The 21,140-nt window shown below is 44.8% G+C and overlaps 1 protein-coding gene across 3 annotated transcripts; it reads right to left on the bottom strand.

The window, feature by feature from the left end:
- Positions 1-943: 943 nt before the first annotated feature.
- Positions 944-20,329, bottom strand: PRSS23 (serine protease 23). 3 transcript variants are annotated; one of them, XM_015889601.3, is made up of 3 exons: positions 19,857-20,329; positions 5,174-5,226; positions 944-4,332 (listed from the first exon to the last, which is right to left on the bottom strand). In XM_015889601.3, exon 3 carries the CDS (start codon positions 4,317-4,319, stop codon positions 3,201-3,203), a length of 1,119 nt encoding a protein of 372 aa, XP_015745087.1. In that variant the 5' UTR covers positions 4,320-4,332; positions 5,174-5,226; positions 19,857-20,329; the 3' UTR covers positions 944-3,200. The 3 variants fall into 3 exon arrangements, with proteins under 3 accessions (XP_015745087.1, XP_007437044.1, XP_087996669.1); XM_007436982.4 differs by lacking the exon at positions 5,174-5,226 and having other exon boundaries at positions 19,857-20,327; XM_088140543.1 differs by lacking the exons at positions 5,174-5,226; positions 19,857-20,329 and adding an exon at positions 4,531-5,142.
- Positions 20,330-21,140: the final 811 nt, after the last annotated feature.

Raw genomic sequence — 21,140 nt, 5'->3', positions numbered from 1 at the left:
GCATCGTGACTAGGATCAGACATCTATAGTGCAAAGCCTCCAATACAGGTAGTCCTCATTTAACAGCCATTCGTTTAGCGACTGTTCAAAGTTATGACAGCACTAAAAGTTACTTACGACCAGTCCTCACCCTTACAACCATTGCAGCACCCCCAATCCAGGTGCTTGGCAACCAGCTTGCACTTACAACAGTTGCAGCATCCCAGGGCACAAGATCGCCTTTTGCAACCTTCCCAGCCAGCTTCTAGCAAACAAAAACAATGGGGAATGTGATTCACTTAATAACCATGTTATTCACTTAATGACCATGGTGATTTGAATAACTGCCACAAAAAATGTCCTAAAATTGGGTGTGGTCACGTGATGCCTCGCTTAATGATCACCCTCTTAACAATGAATTTTCCGGTCTCTATTGTGGTCATTAAGTGAGGGCTATCTGTAGTTATGCAGTGTAAGAGTTGCTGTGTGTATGGAAAGGTGCAAGCAAGAAAAGACTTAGAACATTTAGGTTCTTTTTTGGGAAAAACATTGATATGGGGGAACCTAATAGAGCTGTATGAAATTAGGCACAGCCTGGAGAAAGGGGACAAGGAGAAGTTTTGCACCCTCTTCCCAAGGACTAGAACCAGGTGAGATCCTATGAAACTGACTGAATATAAATTGAGAGCAGATAAAAGGAAGCCCTTCTTCACACAGTGCATCTCTAACCTGTGTCATGCATTCCCACAAGATGTGGTGATGGCCATCTTTCAAAGGGTATTGGACAAAGTCATGGAGGACAAACTAGCGTTGAAGACCCAATGTTGCCTCCAGGTTGAAAGTTGCCTCGATCGGCCTTGGTTTGATGTAGCAGGGCTGTTCTTATGTTCTTAAGAGCCTTCATGTTTTGCACAAGAAGAAAATGGGGATGTAAACCAAAAAACACAACAAGAAACACACAAGATGTTAAACACATGCTGTATTTGAACATCCTTACAAAATAAGTAGAATTACAATGCATGTTTCCATTTCTAGCCAAGGTTTATAAATATTTACAAGATCCTATGTGGCAAAATTGTCTTGACCTGCTGTGATATATTTCAAACCAGGAGGGCTTCAGAGAACAGCTCAATAAATCAAACACTTACAAATAAAGGAAACAGATTTAATGAAATAGAGAGAGGGATACCGTGGGGGGTGGGGGGAGAGAGTTTCATTCTAATGCAGTACTGAGTTCATATGCCAGGGAAAAAATGAATTTCCTGTCCATCTCCTGCACAGGACTACATTGTATGTGGAAGTTCAGCCTGGAATTTGGACAGTGCAAGAGACAAGACGGATTTAGAGTACAAAAACCAACCCCAAGGACTCAGCATGCTGGCTTGTTTGTTGTTTGGGTTTTTAAAGAAGACTAATTCTGCAGCCTGTATAAATTAAATGGAACAAACATATATTACCTTTTTCTCCCTAGTTGAGTCTGCTAGCTCTACAGAAAGGCAGCATTCTGAAACCTGAAATGTTTCTGCAGGTATTCCTCTCATTTCTCAGATGACACCACCAGGGCTAGAAATGTTAATTCTTTAGAAAAAATAACTAATTCTGTTGCACATCACATGCATAAAAATAGGGCCAGCTGAATATTTTTCAGCTGCAAACTAAGCTTTCCTTCCTTGTTGCTTTTGCCTTGAATGTATAGACTCCACACTGAATTCTGTTTTCCATAAATTTCCTCCATGATTTATGCAGACCTCTGATTCCATTTGAGTCCAGTTTTTACAAGCTCTTTTAAAAAGGGTTGTACATCATTTTAAGCTGTAAAAACAACTTTTGAGAAAAGGATTTATCCTGAAGAAGTCAGCCACTCAGAAGCATATGAAGAAAGGTCCTGTTCCATGTAGGAAAGGTGGTTTTGCCAATCAGGCATGGGCCACCAATCAGGGCCTTGCACCAGCCTGCTCTAAGAAGGAGAAAGATAACCTTGGCATTGACTCAAGGGCCAACCAGTCAACACTGCACACAGCCCTTTTCCAACTACGTAACTTTCCAGCTGGTACAGTGTTTTGCAAATGCAATGAAGATTAAAAACCAGCAGAACAGGATTCCCCTAAGATTAATTGGGGGGTGGGGGTGGAGGAGAAAGATGAACAATATCACCAAAATATGTGTTTCAATACTGTAGTGGACTTATTGCTAACATGGCCCTTGGAGAAAGCTAATGCACATCCAGACGTCATATTATAATAGGCCTTAAAACAGGAAGCAGACCTAGAGAAAGTAATTACATTCTAGCTTAAAAAAGACTATTCAGGGTTTACTCAATTTAGTCAAAGGATTCATATTTTTTTGACCAGTGCTTTCAGAAGAATAACAGCTGAAGTTTTTTTCCTCGTCTTTTGCTTTTCAAGCACTACACTTTTGCTTCCCATGTCTACCTTTCACTGGCTCTTATTGGGAATTCAAGAATTCTCAATATGGAGAAGGAGAAGGAGGAGAAGGAGAAGGAGAAGGAGAAGGAGAAGGAGAAGGAGAAGGAGAAGGAGAAGGAGAAGGAGAAGGAGAAGGAGAAGGAGAAGGAGAAGGAGAAGGAGAAGGAGAAGGAGAAGGAGAAGAAAGACCACCATGGGAAATCTCCAACCCCAGGGGAAAGGGAAATGATGAAAAAATGTGTCATGACATCCCAAAGTAAATTAATCCCTTATATGCTGGTGACTGATGTCACAACACACATCCAAAAGGGAAGAGCTTGTACTGTAATGTCACAACCCATCATTTGCTGTTTTGGCATCACCGGAGTTGAGAATGGATGCCTGTGGCTCCCTTCAGTTATCCTCCTATTAGACCTAGCCAACACTGTGCTTCATGAATGACGTGAGAGCCAGCCAATCAGCGTCTCCATTGGCGAATGATGGCCCATCCTAAAACAGGCTGTAAAAGGGAGATGCAGATAATTTGCTTCGGTCCCAACCGTTTTACATGGGTATCCTATTGCTTATCCTAAGGCAAAAAGTAAGCAAAGGTATAGGATCTGTGCCATGGCATGGACACCGTGCTTACTGACAAACATTAACCGGGTTGAGCGCCCTGTCAACTCCTGCACCCTGGCATTTCTAAAAACAGAACTGTGCCCATAGAGCAGTCAGGCATATGCTTTCCACCAACACCACCCCTTCCCTTCCCCTCCCCAGCAAGCCACTGAAGCCTTTCTGGGACATAGATTGGATCTATCCATCTCTACACTGCTGGTAGTTGCCCGTGATCCAAAAACAAATCTGTGCGTATTTGAGGGGCGTGATACGAACGGCCACATTGTAATCCTGGGGGGAACCGTTGGTGTCCACCCACTGGTGCCCAGAAAATATCCCAATAATTTTACGCTCCCATTTGTGGTTCTGTCTCTTCCACATCCTCACATACACTCCAGAACCACTGGCCCCTGGCTGGGCGTCACACTGCTGATACAAGAGATCGTAGGTTTCATCTTTGACATCACAGAACCGGTAAACCAAGTTTCCAGGCCGATCATTGTCATAGCCCGAGAAATGAATTCTTCCTCTGGGCAGCTGACTTGCTGTTGGACTCACTCCTATGTTCATGAACTTTCGCTTATGGGGTTTCTTGAGCTCCAGCAGGGCATAGTCATAATCCATGCCAATGTCATTGGCATTCCCTTTTATCCATCCTTTGGGAACATGTGTCCGTTTCACCCGAATCCACTGGAATTTCATTTTCTCAGGCTCAAGGGAGTTACTGTTGTTGGTCCTTTTGAGGCCATCTTTCGGCTTGGGTCTCAGGAACCCAACCCGTAGCTTCTTGGCTCCCTTGACATAACTTTTGCCATCGTGGATGCAATGAGCAGCTGTCAGGACATGTTTTTCAGCCACTAACGTTCCAGTGCATCCTGTGGACAACTTCACGGAAGTAGAAAAAGGGTAATTCAGCAAGAAGTCCTTGCCAAAAATACTAAACCTCGTGTCATAGCCGTAGATTTGCCTCTTTGTCCGCGATCGGCTCTGTCCACCTGCATTGACCCTGTTAACAATGTAGATGCCAACTTCTGTCTCGGTGCGGGAACCATTCGAGTACAACGTCTCATAGGACAAATAATCTTTCACCTGTTCATACGTTGGGAGTGGGGAACGTTTGTGGCAAGATGGACCACATGAAGAGACCACTTCCAGTTTGGCTTCTGCATCGAAGTGTGGTTTGTCCAAATGAATTGTTAATTGGGGTAGAACAACGGGTACCTTGTAGGTTGGCCAAGTTGGCTTCCCATGAGGATGTGAGGGTGCAACTCCTTTTACAGTCCATAGGAGTAGGAGGAAGACTGGCAATGCCCCCATGGTGAGCAAGGATCTGGATAAAAAGAAGAAAAGTCTTACAGTTAATAGATAAAGAATTAAGAGACTGTTATACCTGAAGAAACAAAGTTCTTGGGGACTAGCTACAGAACAGATCTGTACTGGCTTTCTACCACTTTAGTTATTACTAATCTGGAACTGTAATTTAATGAAGGTAGAGACTTTAAATTCAAGGACTTGAGGAAGTGATTACCAATCTAGTTGAAATTCAAGATTATAGCTGTGGTTGCAGTTATTTTCTAATCCTGGATCAGTTTCTAAGACAGGAGTGGGAAGTTATAGACTTTCAGGTCAGGAGCATCTGCAGGCAGGAGTCAAAAAAAAGTCAATATTGCAATTGCACAGCTAAAAGCCATATCCCTTTTCTACTTGTGTTGCATGTGATATACATAAAAAAGGAGGTGGAGCTTTGATCACATGCTTGTGGCCACCCCCCTTGACTTTTTTGACACCTCCTGTGGAGACACCTGTTCCAAATGTTGCTGGACATCAGCCCCTTGCAGACACAACTACTCTGGCCAGTTGTGAAAGATGACGCATCTGGATGGCCACAAGTTTTCCAGCTGTGCTGCAAGGCAATTCCCACATAGTCCTATAGAGAAGATTGTTGGATATACGTAAATATGTGAGAAGTCATTCCAACGCAACTGGAGAAATACAGGTTTCCCAAAGGCAATTTGGAGACTTGCTGTTTCTCATCCTCAGTTCCTCATTTGTAAAGTGAAATAACTGCCGTAAGAATTGGGTATTTTCCTGCAAGAAATGATGTTTCAGAACTGATTCTAATTTATTGGGAGAGATGAGGTGTCCAGAAGGAGTTTATTATTTGTGGATACCTTGTCGCCAATCCTTGACAGTGACTGCATGTTCTTTCCAACAAACTGTGATCCTGTTAACACACACACACACAATCACTAAAGAACATGTAACTTCAATGTATTTTTTGTTTAATCTAATGACATGTGATTCTGTGTTCCTGAACTGTATTTACTACATTAGCATTCTACCCTCACCTAGCTGACCTTAGCTGATCTTCAAAAGCTAGGTAGGGCTGGGCCTGGTTCATACTTGGATGGACACCACCAGGAAGTCCCAGCCTTATAGCCTTGAATGGAAATTTAAAAAAAAAATCACAGAAGGAAAAAATGGCAAAAACACTTCCAAAGTGCTATCAAGAAAACCAGATGGGTGTGTCCATGAAGTCACCAGGAGTCAAATTTGGCACAAAGGAGGCTCCCCCCCCCCCGTTTTTTATTTTATTTTATTTTATTTTGCTTTCCCACCCAATGGAAGGTTGGAAAGTAGGCACTCAGGAACCTGCTTGTCCAGGATAACTCTCCAAAACCTGAAAGAACAGAACCAAAATTGGTAGGGTGGGAAACACCAGCCAAAGATGGAGTTAAAAAATGGACAGCATCTGGTGTGGGACGCCAGGAAAAGCGTTACCGAAAAAATTCTCCCAAGTCATCCTGCCGTAAGGGCGAGGCAGTGGGGTAGCAGTTGGAACAGTGTCCACGGCACCCTTTGGAACCCCTTCCCTGCTCCCTTTTGATCACATGACCTGCAGTGGAGCATATACACTCCCCTGTGTTTTCCAAAGAGCGTGTAAACACAAACACGCATAGATGCAGCATGAGTTGAAAGCAGAGGCACACACCCACATAGGCATAAAACATGCTCCTTCGTGCCACAGAAGGAAGTTCAGATGCCTCCTGTGCCAGCTGGTAGTGAAAGAGTTGGAGACAATTCCAAACCATCCTCTGCAAGCCTTTCCTACCTGGAGCAGCTTATGTTCTGCTCCAATAGATCGGGGCATAACATATTCCAGTTCCCCCCCCCTCCCAAGCCACAGAATAGGCTTTAATCAAAGCAAAATCCAAAACTCTACACATTTTTGACCTAGCAATGTATTTCAACAGATAAATGGAGATGTTTTGTAAAATTCACAGATAGGGAAGGATAAAAGAAGATCATTTGAAAGTAGCACTCTGTAACATCATAATTCACAGAACATAGTTGCGGGTGGTGTTCCCCCAAATTCTTGTCCATCTGTTAAGAAAAGGAAGCAGGTCAGTAAATTATTAATACTCAATTATTAATACTCGAAAGTCTGAGATAGACTCTACCATGCTTAAGATAATGTTTTAAATTTTTTACAAGCCCTCCTCCCTTTCGAATTGCTTACAACCCCCTTGGGGCGTCTCAACCCACAATTTGAGAACCTCTGCACTACTGTGTTGCCTGTTTTCAAGAGGCTCCAAAAACATCATGAAGCCCAGACCGTCTCCCCAAATTTCTACTCATCATGGGAACAAAAAGAAAAAATCAAAGCTACATTGTCCAAAGCAGTCTGCATACACAAGAGGAAAGCAGAGAACAAAAAGCATGCTATTCTGTTCGGTAGCAAAGAACAAAAAGCATGAAAACAGCATGGAGGAGAGGGGAAAAAATGAAAATTTTATTTGAAACATAGCCAGGCAACTAAAGCACCACAGGCATGAGAATTCCCGCTGCAAAGAGGGAGGAAAACTCGCCCACTCCTGGTTGGGATTATTCAAACAAACCATAGCTATTAGATGCATCTTTATGCATATTTAAACCCAGCTGGGGTTAAATCAATAAGAGTTGGAGCAGCTTGGCTTCATTCTTGAAATGCCGCAAATGAACGGAATATGCAGCCGGCCCTGGAAAAGGGTCCCTGGCAGGGGGCGAGGAAGCAAGAAATCGAGTGCACCAATCGGGGTGGGGTGGGGTGGGGTGTATAAATCCTGTAATTGGTTTTATACAATAGGATGACTTTTCTCCAGCTCCATTCTGCCTTACTCCAGTTTCTACCACCCATTGCTCTTGTTTGAAGGGTGGGGGTTGCTGGATGTAGGCGCTGGAAATGCTTAGAGATGGGCAAACATTTTGCATCTGCAGGCCCACTTTTCGAAAATGTTAACCTCTGGAGGATTTCCAGAAGATGTTACCAAAATAGATGAAGCCACCTTTTCCAGCTTCTTAGAGGAAACTGGGAGTTTGGAGAGATGGGTGCAAAGCAAAGCAACACCAAGTGTTGACACTGCATCAAGAATGAATGCAGTTCGCTTGCCTTTTATTCCAACCTGGTGGTCTTCCCAGAAGCTCAGAAGTTGCTGCAGTATGGTCCTCAGAATGTATCTGCAAGGTAGGCTCAATCAAAGGAGAGCAACAGACAAGACCATTTGCTAATCTTAGTGTTCTGAACCCTGTTCTCTTTGAACAAAATGAAATAAAACTGGTTTCTTCACATTGGGAAGAGGAGTGAAGGTCCACTGGAGGAACATCTAAACTTTCTGATCCAAGGAAGGCCTGGCAAACAGGCTAAGTAAAGAACTGCAGAGGACCAAGCAACACAACCAAGAGGAGTGTAATATTTTATGCAATGCCAGAATTGTAATTTTAATGTGATTTTTGGATATGGCTGTAAAAAATGTGGCTTGCCCCAGAGCTGTCTACAGAACTGGAGACATTCTTCAAAATGACAATAGCATCATGCCTTTGCGATGGAAGCTCCATCCATTTTCTGTGTGACATCATGCCACATGTACCAAAGGGGTGGAGTTTGCATCAAAGAGACACCATACTAAAGATGGAAAGATTCAGCATTACCCACAATGGAGGAAGGCTTGGTGAAGATGATGGAACTTGCTGAGATGGCTAAATCGGCTTCCTTGAATAGAGGAAAGACAATATCTACGTTTATTGCTGACTGGAAACCCCTTGTGGACTTTTTGCATGAAACAGAGAAAAATAAACTTATGATTTATGGTTTTGATTATTAGACAGGGTAGATTATAGAAAGAAGAGAGTTATGTTGTAACCATAGAGTGAGAGGTAAATTTATAATTGTACTTATAACTGCTATAAAGATTGTAAGCTACTCCCTTGTTTCTTTTTTCTTTCCTTTCTATTTTTCTTTCACTTTATTTTCCTTTCTTACTCTTTTAGCTTTCTCTTTGAGTTCTTTCTTTTTCTTTTCCTTTTTTTTAGTTTAGATTAGCTTGTATTAGTTTTTATACTCCTTTTTAAAAAAAATCTTTAATAAAAATTATACATATAGAAAAAGACACCATGCTGTTTTAATCAATGGCCCTGCCTGCCTGCCTGTGGCTTGCTCCAATATTTCCTGGGGTTATGATAAAAGTTGTTATGATTATTTCTACATTGCCCCAGGGATCTCCTTGATGGAGAATGCAATTTACAGGATGAATCAATACATAAATATCAAATGGGTTCTGTCCAATTCAGTAAAACTACATGTTCATTCTTAGCTCCACCATCACTTTTAGACAGCTAATGTTGGGTAAGTGCCTAAAACAAAGGGAGGTTTTATCTTCCTTCTTTTAAGGTGGGGAGGGTAGATTGGATGCACGTTCTGATGAGAAGAAAATTAGCACTCTCTAGATTCTTTTTGTACTTACTATCATTTCTGATGTTTAGCTGTGAGTGCCAATGCTTATGAAGTACACAAAACAGGGATACCCACAGTCCAGGGAGGGAGCTCTTAGCATACTTCAGGACCCACCACCAACAAGCAGGGGTTCTCTAACTGTAGGTCAGGAGCAACCCAGAGCAGAAAGGTCATAAAATCAAAGTTCTACATTAACTCATTTGTTATTTGGGTGTTATGATACAGCAAACTTTGAGAACCCACACGCTAAAAACAGGACCTTAGTACAAGTCAATGAAAGCTCAAAGGAAGGGTTCAGAAGATGGGTGGGTATAACAGAGCAGAGTTTTTTGGAGGGCACCGCAAACCAGCAGAAGGCACAAAGAGGAATTCTCTATGCTACAATATTTTGTTGGAACAGTGGGTTGTTTTTTTTTAATGGCATATGTCCTTTGATGGGAGTCAGCACCCTGGTGCTCTTCTGATGTTTTGGACTACAGCTCCCATAATCCCTTGGGACTGGCCACCAAGGCTGGGGGAATGGGAACTGAAGGCCAAAATATTTGGAAGATACTAGCTTGCTTGGTCCTGGTTTATATATTACCCTGGGACACTGTTCCTGAACCACATGGAATATTTAACAATATTCAATACAACAGTCGGTAGGCGTATATGTGTGTGTTTCAAATTTGTTTGTTTGTTTATTTATTATTCAATTTATATGGCCGCCCATCTCAAACAAGCGATTCTGGGTGTCGAACAATCATAAAATCAATTAAAACCGATAAGGACAAGCACCTGATGTTGCTGTCCTTCTTTTTTAAAAAACTCATGATCTAGGACAGTGTTGTCCAAACTTGGCCACTTTAAGATGAGTGGACTTCAACTCCCAGAATTCCCCAGCCAGCCATGCTGGCTGGGGAATTCTGGGAGTTGAAGTCCACTCATCTTAAAGTGGCCAAATTTGGACAACACTGATCTAGGAGGTGCTTTTCCAAACCCACTCACTGGATAGAATTCCTAGGGTGGGAAGGGGTGTGAAAACCATAATCTCCATTACAGCTTGCAAGGAAGGCAGTTTTTCCATGGAACTTGGGTGAACTGCAGAGGGGAAAATAGAGGGAGGGGAGATGGCAAAGAGATTCCTAAAACAAACGACTCCCTCCCACCTTTGCCGAACGAGCCAAACGTTTTCTGCGGCTGATTAACGTTGCAACCCAGGGAACTGAATGGCCCTTCCTAAAACCCGGGAGGCATTTTTAGAAACACAAGCTGTATCTATTACAACCGATCCCTAGGGATGGTGCTGAAAGGCTGCAATAGGCGCGCTGATCCCTTTCGCCCAAATCCCTGCTAATTTGAGGGTTATGAGAAGAGACGAGTTGGGAAAAAACCAAAGCAGGCTGGAAGTGTCTGAACTAGGCTACCTGCCAGCACATACAGTAGTCGCGCAGCAGATATGCTGGGCTCAACTGCACCCACACACGCAAAAGTAATAGGTTCATCATGTTATTTGGTTACCAGCTGGCAGGGCAAATTGAAGAATGAGTATTCTGGCTTGCCTTCCTTCCCCCCCTCCTTCCCTTTGAAAAAGAGCTTGGATTTGCGCTCGAGGATTTGTTACGAGAGAGGCCGGAAACCTTTAGAGACAGAGAAACCAGCCTTCGAGTTTTATGAGGCATGGGACAGCGAGGTGGGCTTGTCACTGGTGGGGAGCAATCATTTGGGAGGGCTGCTTTTGGACAGTTTGGTGGGTATTTTTTAAAATAGGAGTCATAAACTTCCCCGTGGCTTCATATATCCAGTTGCCCCTTTATTTCACAGAAAATTTGGGGGTGGGGGGTGGGCGAAGTTCAGTAGCACAATCTGGGGGATAGCAAGAATGGGGTTGGGGGTCCAGATGAAGCCCTCAACTGTCCATCTTCCTTTGTGGAATCCACTGATCTTACCCTTCCTCTCGGACTCAGCTTTTCCCAATGCATATCCTTCCTCTTCTTTTTTTTTTTAGAATTTAGACCAGTCTCTCCAAACATATACCTGCAAGATGCTTTGCACTACAAATCCCATCAGCTGCGGATGATGGGAAATAACTTTAAACATCTCTAGAGGACTTGAGGGAGGTATAATGTCTATCAAGACATCACATGAACATACTCACAGGGCATTCTGAAAAGTTTAAAAGGGAGAAATGTTCAGATCTGCCTAAGGGAAAACCCTGAGTTCAATGTCTACCTAAATGAAAAGGACCCCATAGTCAACAGATAGTGGAGAAATGCATAAATGTAACTCAGTAAAGGACAATCTCATATCTTTCCTGGGAACATCTGAGGTCTAACTTCCACTTTGTACACCAACTTGACTAGCTGCTACCTCTTCAAATACCCTACCTTGTGGAGTTCTTATGAGTGTAACATGGGAACAAGCACATTTAGTAACTGAACAGAAAGTAAGTTCATCAGCTGTTCAACCCAAGTTAAGCACTTTATAATCTACAGGTTTAGTGTATATTTAACTCAGAATAACCATGCAAAATGGTGCTGCATTATCCAAAGAAGTATTTAACTCTGTTCCAAATGGGATTGAAATGTCCAAAATCCAACCAAGTTATGCATAAGTTGCCTTGCAAATATACTTACAATAGCTAGTGGCCTCCCCAGCATTTTTACTAGCCCCGTTAGCCCATACACATCCAGATTAATAATTGATGGGCCAACTGGGGAGGAAAACATTTTGGAAGAGGTTCTGTTCAGACTCCTGAAACTGACACATACCCACAGTGTGCAAACTTTTCATGTGCTCTGTCTCCTCAGTTCATTCCAGGATATGTGTTCAAGTGACTAATGCAGCCTTGATCAATTGTTGGCAGATTCCTGAATGAGGGAGTATCTGTATCTTAGGATGGAGGGCAAACAATATATGCCATTTGCCACTGATTATCCATTATCCAATCAGTATGCTTCAAATATTCCATCCATCCTTCTCCCAACTAATAAGGACAATACATTTTGCTAGCCAACCAGGACAGCATCAGGAATCAAGACCAGCCTCCCAAGATACTACATCAATACAGCAAAGGCTTAGTCATGCTCCCTAGTGCTAATCAATCTGAGCTGCAAAGCTCTAGATGACCACTAGGTGACAGGAGAGAGTGAAGGGTGTTCTACATCTCTTTGCTCCCATCTAGAGGTTCCCCAGTTCTGTAGCCCTGATTATGAGAAAAGACTCTGGATGTAGCTGTTGTAATATATGTGGAAAGTTGGGGAAAGAGGTTATTCATAACCCTCCTCCCACCAGTACTGCCCAGAGCCCCTGCCATTCCTTGCTTCCCCCTTTCTGACTTCTGAACATTCAACAAAGGAGGAGAACCTAGAAGGTTCTTCCATGCAAGCAAGAAAAGAAGCTTGAATAAATATGGATTCCCTTTAACTCTTTAGAGCAGATTACTCTTTAGAGTAATAGGGCAGGTCCCAAATTAGAGTAATAGGGCAGGTCCCAATCAAACCTTATGTGAATGCAGTTTCTGGCATTTATAAGGCATGGTTGAATGCCTAAGGCAAGATGTGAACCCAGACGATTGAGTTAGACTCAACAACAGCAGTTAAGGAAACCAAAGCTTAGTGGGATATGTGACCCCAGCACAGATATCAGAAAGATGGAAAGATGGAACAAGCCATGGAGGTGTGCAAACCATCTGACATCAACAGCAGTGTACCATGATTTTGTTTTCCAGACACCAACTCTTTACACGACTAACATGTGAATATAGTCCTTTCAGTTACTTCATTCAAGCACTCCCTAATTGCACACTATCATCAGATGAGATGTTTCCCACATCACTCTAGGTGCCAGTGAAGGCCCTTCAATCATCTTCATGTGGTTCCAAATGGAATAGACGCTTAAAGCTTTTATCTTTTTGGAACCCAGATGGTGATCTACTGTTGTTGTTTTTTTCAGTTCCTGAATCCGCAAGCTCCCTTTTCTCTGAGAGACACGGAGGTTACAGAAGGGTCTCCCTTTAATTTTATCCATGCCACAACACCTGTCTGGAAGGAAGGGATTGTTCCAAGGTGGGAAAATGGGACTTGGACCTGGATCTCCCTGGTCCAGACCACTCTGTAACCAGGACATTACAACAGATCTCCTGCTGCCAGTGGGGTCACCTGGCAAGAACAAGCTGGATTAGGCAATGTGGCAAAACTAGGTGGAGATCGTTCTGGGTAAGATCTTTGGAGTTGTCAGATCTTGTTCTATAGATTCAGATTCCAAGATTCTTCCAGGGACAGGCAAGAAATCATCTTGCAAAAGTGTTGCAAGGGAAAAAAAAAACTTTTTATAGAGGTGGAAGCAACAAATTTTGCCTGGGTGTCACCCGATAAAACCAGTGTGATATTATCAGCTGTTTTCACAGGAATTGAAAAGCAGCCAGGCCTGCACTGGCATTTCCAAAGATGCATTTCACATCATGTTTTCCTTGCCAGCCAGCTACAGGTACAATGTTTATTACCTCATTAAAGGATGAATTATTATCGCTGGGCATTTGTTTTTCATCAACTCTTGCTTCAGTAGACCTCAGTCAGCATCCAGAAACAAAGAAAATGCCATTTTTGGCCAGACTGAAGTGGGGGGTGGATTGGAGAACTAGAATTGGGGTGTGTTCACAGTCATTCAGATAAGAAGTTAAACATTAATCTCTCTCCAAAGGAATAGTTTTATGTAACCCTCCGAAAGTATCTAAATAAAAAACAGACCAAGCAAAATTAAATTTATAAGAGGAGCTATGCTCTTGAATCCTAAAGCCACAAGTATTTTTTTCCCAAATGCAGCCATGCCAGAGAACGTCCACATCTGTAACCAGATAGCAAACTGATCTGATCACCAATCTAATGTATATGTTGGAAGCCTGGGCCATATTTTCCCATGTAAGAAATACAGTTGTAAAATTGGAAAGCTGTTTTGGGGTGGTAGCACTTGGGATTACTGGTACAGAAATCACAAAGTGAACTTCTGGAGAACCTAGCAGGAAAAGAAAAATCGCTAGGCAGAAATCTGACATGTCAGAAAGATCAGGCAAAAATCCTTCTCTGTTAACAGTGGCCTGATTCCCACACCACACTCTCATGGTTGTTTAACCATGAGTTATGTATCCCACAAAAGCCTGGGTTTGCATATTGCACTAAGCCATAATTTACAAACTATAACAGCTGGACCCAGGGGCATCTGCAGCAAGCCGTAATTTCATCAAAATGAGGAGATGTGCACTGGGACATCATGACCCAAGCCCGTCCTTTATGTATGCACATGCAACGTGCATGCAATGTTTGCAACAAGGCATTTGCTGTGAGCAGAGTTTGCAGCAAGGCATCGCAACGTATGATCCTTTCATCCTTTCCTCCCCCGTGCACCCTTCTACAGACCCAAGGGTGGAGTTCACAAAATGCACTAAGCCAAAAGCAAACCCATCACGTTATGGCTTAGTGTGATGTATGATCCCAGGCAATTAGTTTATACAAAGGGAATGATTTTATAAGAAAGGGCTCTGGGTTATGAAAGCTCTCTCTGCAGCCTGTATTCTGAGCTGCTGTAATCGAAAAACTAGGCAGCCTCGTTCTAGACCATGATGGCTGGGGAATTCTGGGAGTTGAAGTCCCAGAATGTTAAAGTTGCCAAGTTTGAGAAACATGGTTCTTGATACTAGCGACAATGAGGATGAAAAGTTGCTTCCAGTGAGACCGTGTTGCATTGAGAGAGGAAGATTAATCACCCCTGTGCTTCCTGTCCCTTCACATTTGTTTTGTCCCAGATGGAAAGCCTGGATATGTTCTAGCAACACAGGAAGACCATATACACGTCTTTGGTCAGGGATGTGAAACTCTGCTGGCCAAGGTTGCACTCCCAAAACTGGCAAGGCTGGGAGGTGTTCCAAGGTGAAATGGGCACCTTAAGCAGTTGCAAGGCTTAAGATGCCCATTTGGCCCAAAGCTCTTCAAAAGAACAAAACAGGGCCGAAATGTGGGGCTCCATCCACTCTAGAGATTGTAGGAAGAGAGCCATGTTAGTCTATCGTAACCCAAAATCAGGAGGAGTCTGGTATCACCTGTTCTAACAGATTTTATTAAAAAGCATAAGCTCTTGTGAGCTATACAGGTAGACCTCGCTTAACAACTGCCCTGTTTAGTGACCGTTCAAACTTACGATGATGCTGAAAAAGTAACTTTGTGACCAGTCCTCACACTTACGACCATCACAGCGTCCCTGCAGTCACGTGATTGACACTTGCACTCTTCAGAGCCAGCTTCCAACAAGCAGAGTCAATGGAGAAGCCGGCAGTAAAATCACAAGTTACAGTCATGTGACATCTCACTTAATGACCACATTGCTTAACGATGGAGTTGCTGGTCTCACTTGTGGTCGTTAAGTGAGGACTACTTGTAGTTCACTTCATCAGATGCAGTGGAGACCCACAAATCTATTGATGCCTTATGCCTTCTATTAAAATCTGTTAGTGTCTGAAAAGATGATATCAGACTCCTTCTGATTTTTGGTACCCACTCTAGGGAGTCACTAAACAGATGCTGGCAGACCACACTTTTTGTACCATCTAAGGTGAATCCTTTCCTGTGTATTCCTGGCATTTGGATCACTGCCATAGGAGGACACCAAGTACAAAAGTGGGGTGAGAGGCGAGGAAATCTTCCCTTCTTCCCCCACCACAGCAAACAATGCAAACAGATCAGCCGCAGGGGTGGTGCAGCTTAGATAAGCAGGCAATCAGGGTCTGGATACAATCCAGGGGAACCCTAGTTATCCAAGTCTCTTATGCTCCCAATGATATCTCAACGGCATGATGGGGCTTGAACTGGGCTCAGTTTGGACTCAAAATAGGTTGAGCCATTGTTTGAGTTGGGGGTGGGATCAGTTTGGTTGCCTCAGCTGACTCACCATCTATATTAGGATTTCCACCTCTGTTTCCTCTCCTTTCCTATATCTTTTCTGATAAAGCAAGTGTCATTAATTGATTACACCCGTATCTCAGGATGGAACCATGGATAGTGCATTCTGCAAAGGGTTAGGGTCAAAACGTCCACAAAGGACCTAAGAAAGGGACATCAAAAGCAAAACAGAGATCCTCACTCTCAAAGGGAAAGGTAGGTCCTAGGATTCCCACAATTCTGTGCTATGTGATTTACTGTCAGTGTACGGGTAGCCCTCACTTAACGATCATCTGCTCAGTGACCATTTGAAGTTACGCCCGGTCCTTGAACTTATGGCAATTGCAGCACCCCTGTGGTCACATGTTCAAAAGGCACTTGGCAGCCCACCCGCATTTAGGACTGCAGCGTGTGCTTCAACTTCCCCCCCCCATCTCTGCCCTTTTGGCCACCCTGCCCTCTGCCGTCCCTGCCACCCCCAGCTGCTGACCTTTGCCTTCTTCTTCCTCCCAGTGCTGACGGGGTGTGCCCCGCCTGGCCCTTTGTGAGGCAACTGCTGCCTAACGACTGCAACCGGGACTACCGAAACTGCCATTGTTAAGCGGTGCAGTCACATGGTGTTTCACCTAACGACTGCATCGCTTAGCGACAGAAATTCCGGTCCCAATTAGGGTCGTTAAGCAAGGGCTACCTGTACACTACCAATCCCCTGTTCCAAAAGCTGCTATACTAGTCCCCATGTGATTTAGGAATACGTAGAGGATGCTTTTTCCAAAGAGATTAAATTGTCTGTTCCTCCAGATCAGAAATGTCAACTGTTTCGTATGCCAAGGGCCTTTTACATCATCTCTACCTGTTCCTTTTAACTGCATAGAGCAGGGACTGAATATAAATTCTATGTGTTCCACTGCCTATGCACTATTTCCAGGTGACATCTTGGTGCCCTTCCCTGATTTAAGAAGCTAAGCAAGATGAGACCTGGTGACTATTTGGATGGGAGACTTCAAGGACTCTCAAACCTTTCGGCTAGCTTGAGAAGTTGGAAAATCTCCCAGAAGAAAACAATCTTCTGTATTGTTGTCAAGCCACCCATGAAGTCACAAGGAGTTCACCTCAACTCAAAGGAGACTTTACTTACTCTTGAAGTACCTTTTCCCACAGTTACGTTTTGAGAACTTCAGCAAAACACCAACTGGAGAGAGAATCATTTCCTGGACAAACTCTAACATGGATCCATGTCTGAAAACAAATCGTGCTTCAGCCGAGGGGACTCGTTTAATTAATTGCCTTGTGTACTTGCCAGATTCGCAAGGCAGGGTATAAATCAAATCAAGAAACAAACAAATAAAAACTCAATTGGGTGGGTCAACAGGACATTTCTCCTTAAGTGGAAATAATCTCAAAATCAGGGGAAAATATGAACACCAGTCTGCATGGAAATTGCATGAATGTAATGTCTGTTTGGCTAAAGTCACATGTGTGCAGAAGCTGTGGCTGGCGGCAATTAGACAAAATAAACATTCCTTCAAAGAAATAAGAAGAAAAACTGCATATATAATCATCATACGCAACCCCCCCTTTTTTTCTTTGCTTGAGTCGTACGTGTTTTCTTTAGCCATAGCTTAGTACAATTATACTGAAATAAGTACAAAAAATTCTCACAAAGAGAACATATGTTTCTGTAGAAAGCCCTTATCTCTATACAAGGAAAAATATGCTATTTATTTTCTCATTAAAAACGCATTTAGAACACGCATTCCAAAAGTTCTTGATATATTCTGAATTAAGAATCCAAAACCTCAACCCAGATCAAAGAAGCCACTTAGTGTTTGAAGTAGTGCACATGATTTAATGTGAGCACTGAATCAGGCAATTGTTTCAAATGGTCTTGCCTGAAAATTCACTGGTTTAGTCATCGTGGTCTGAGACTGTTTGCAATGTTGCAATGTTGTTCTGGCCTACCTTACAGGGCTGTTGGAGAAGAGCAAACCAAATTCCAGAAATACTGCAGAATAGCAAGCAATTAGCCAGAGATAAGGGATAAGCAGCTGGCAACAGCTGGCTTATCTTGTGCCAAATTTTAAAAGCATGGAAGAATTTCTGGCTCATGACTTAGCAATCATAAGAAGCATTCCTAATTTCAATGCAATACTTTTAATTTAATTTCCAGTGTACCTACTACATCTTACTGTAAGAGTCACTAAGCATGAACATAGCATCTTGCTTTCCCCACAGAGAGAAGGAGTGTAACCCAGAAGCAAAATCCAGACTTTGCCTGCCAGCGTTTCCAAGCTGAATACTTGCCTTGCCCAAAACACAAGAGACCGGGATGCTAGGGGGGACCAAAACTTTGATTTTATAGAAGCAGCTTCTTAAATTCCTTAGCACATTCAAGGCATAAGGGGAAAATGACCTTGAAAGGTCTCTTTGCTAAGAGGAAATGCCACAGAAATCAGTTTCTGCACATTGCTTAGTCCCTGGAGTTTGGGTAAGTAGAAAGAGAAAGATGTTATCCAAGATGAAATGTACCTGCAGCCTTCTCCATTGCAGCCCCCAGAATTCCCAGCCATCTGATGAGGAATTCTGGGAGGCTTGCCATAATCAGATGGGGAAGGCTGAAGACTGTGTTATGAGATCAACTGCCTTTATCTGTTGCCAGTCACTATTTTGGACAATTAAAGATGTACAGGTAATCTAAGTTCAGTGGACAGGAAAGAAATAACACAGCCAGGCACGAAGAAAGTCTTGGATGTAATTTTCTAAAACCACCATCACAGAATTGGAAGAATACATTCAGGCTATGGAATTCAATCCTCATTTGGTACAACAAGGCATTTAAAGCATCGCGGACCAGATGTCTGTCCAACCTCTGCTTGAATGCGTCCAGTAAATAGGAGCTCCTCGCCTCATTCAGTAGTGTTAAAAAGGCTCCCTAACCTATGCTCAGAATCTGCCTCCCTAGATTTTTAAGCTCTTAGTCAGTGTCTTGCACCCTAACGTGATAGAGAGCAGGTCTTGACCTTCTATGTGGCACCAACCTTTGTAAAAAACTCTCTCCCCCCCCCATTTCCTCCTTTTGTCTCAAAGCCAATTATATGGAGGTCCCTTTAGTTTCTCAGTGCAATTTAATTTCTAGCCTCCTGCTTGTCTTCTCGCATCTGTTTTCTGCATCTGTTCCAGATTCCCTGGCAATTTTGTTGCGATGCGGTATCTTGTATTGGATGTAACATTCCAAGTTGTTCTAACACACGTGGATCAGAGTGGAAGTATTACTTCGCATGACTGGGAAATTAAACTTCTATTGGCACAGTTTAAAACTGCATTGGTCTTGTTTGCAGCACTATCACACTGCTGGCTCACACTGTGTTGTGTTCAAATATGATTCCAAGCAAGGATGTCCAAATAGGGTGTGGTCAAAACAATTAAGATGGTGGCCATCTTGACTTGTTTGACCATACCCTACAGACACCGCTGACACCAATACCCTTTTTGCACATCCTATCACAAGCCAAGTATCCCCAGTCCTATTCCTGTACATTCTGTTTCCCTTTCCTAGGTGAGGAACTTTGCTGCTGTTCCTCTTAATTTTCATCCTGTTAATTCCAGCCCATACTCCAACCGAGAACATCGGAAATACCATTTCTGTCTTCCAGAGCATTAGCTGTGCCACCAAGTTTGATGCCATCTAGTTCCTCGGATTCACTGCCCAAGTTTCATGGATACCACCAAGTAGCCTTTCAAATTACAGAAGACAGTCACTTTGGGAAAAGAGAATTTTGTTTCGGCAACAAGACTCACCAGCAACCTCCACCGTAGCAGCAGAGAGAACCCCCTTAAATCAGGGGTCTTTTGCCCGAAAAGCAGCCCCTTTTCAACCTAATGCCTCATCGTTGGCGACTTCCAGCTGCCTTTTCAACGCAAAATTGAACGCGCCCACTGGGAAGTCCCGGTGCGCCCAGAGGGGCTTCGGTGCGCCCGCAAAACACGCGCAGGACCGCAGCCGTGGTTCAGGCTGCGGGGGAGGGGGCGGGGGGCGCTTTTAGTTGTTGGACTCTACCTCTCATTATCCCTGATCGCTGGCCATGTCGCCTGAGCGGCTCGCGGGATGCGGATTTCAAGGGCATCGGCTGGGCCGCCGGTCCCCCCCCGGGTTCCGCTCCCTCCTTCTGAACTTACCTCTTCCACAGCGTCTCAGGGCGCTGAAAGTTTTCCGTGCTTCTGAAAGCAAAGTTTTGTCTGGGTTTAAAGCAATAACGACAATCAGGCAGGTGGGCACCGCAACCCCATCCCTTGCGGGTTTTCGGCGCTGCTGCCCCCGGCCAAGAAATGGGAGCTTTCCTCCCCGCGAGCGCAAGGCGAGCCCCGTCCCCACGCGCGAGGCGTCCGCGGCGGGTGCCGGCCGCCTTTCCCCAGCGGGTGGACCTCTCCTTTCGGGGCTGGCGGGAGGGAGGGAAGGCAGCCCGGAGGAGACGCGAGCTGGGTGAAGAGAGGGCGCCCGGCGGAAGGTCCGCGGAGGTGCGAGCTGGGAGCCCCGCCGCGCTCCTTCTGCGAGCTTCGGGCGCACCCCGCTTGCCAAGGCGAGGAGGCGGAGGCGGAGGTGGGGGCCAGGCGGAGGAAAAGTTCAGGACGACTCAGCAGCCGGCACTCTGGCGCAGGCGCCTTGTGACCCAACCCACCCTTTTTGTGATTATTTTCCCCAGCCGGTCAAATGCCCCTCCCCTGCCTCCATCATGCCCCCCCCGGTTGTCGCCCCCCTCCGCTCGGTACATCGCCAGCTCCTCCTTGCGCACCCAGCGGCTGACTCGGCACTTTAGTGGCGAGACGCCCAGAGCGCTTTCCGCCGCGCGACCTGTGTCTGTGTGTGTCTGTGTGCAACTCTGAAGCAAACTTAGGAAAAGCCTCTTGCCCCGCACTCAAAAGCAACGAAAAGTGCCCCTCCCATCCCCGATCGCTTTCTTCATCTCCCCCCACCCCACCCCACCCTACCCCAGCTTCACTCTTCCGAGCCGCGGAGGCCGGCTGCTTCTGCTCTGCCTCCCGCCGTTCCATTGACAGCGAGAGGTGCCTTAAAAGAGCGCACGAAACTTAGAAACGCTTCCCCGCCCCGTCGCGACCCCAGGAGGGCCGCCGGAGGGGCGGCGGAGGGGCGAGAGCAGAAAGGGGACACAGAAGCAGCCTGCCGTCCGTGTTCAGGAGCCGGGCGCGTTGAAAGGGACATTCCAACAGCAGCGGCGGGGGCGAGAAGGGGAAGGCACGCCCGGCGCTGGGAATGCCCTGGTCCTCTTCCCCGAGGCGGTGCGGGAAGGCGCCGGGGTCGCCCTCCTCGCTGTGGACTTGCTGGGAAGAAGTCCCATGGAAACCGGGGTAAACAGGCGGGGTGTGTGTGTGTGTGACTCCGCTGCCCTCCGACGGCTGAGGGAAACGCACGCCTCCTTTACAAACCGGATCAATTGATAACCG

Source organism: Python bivittatus, unplaced genomic scaffold (assembly GCF_059951505.1).
Source record: "Python bivittatus isolate LINGU-HERP-01145 unplaced genomic scaffold, Pbiv_v1 ctg000340_np1212, whole genome shotgun sequence".
Classification (NCBI taxonomy): Eukaryota; Metazoa; Chordata; class Lepidosauria; order Squamata; family Pythonidae; genus Python; species Python bivittatus.
This window is presented reverse-complemented; position numbering and strand designations above follow the sequence as displayed.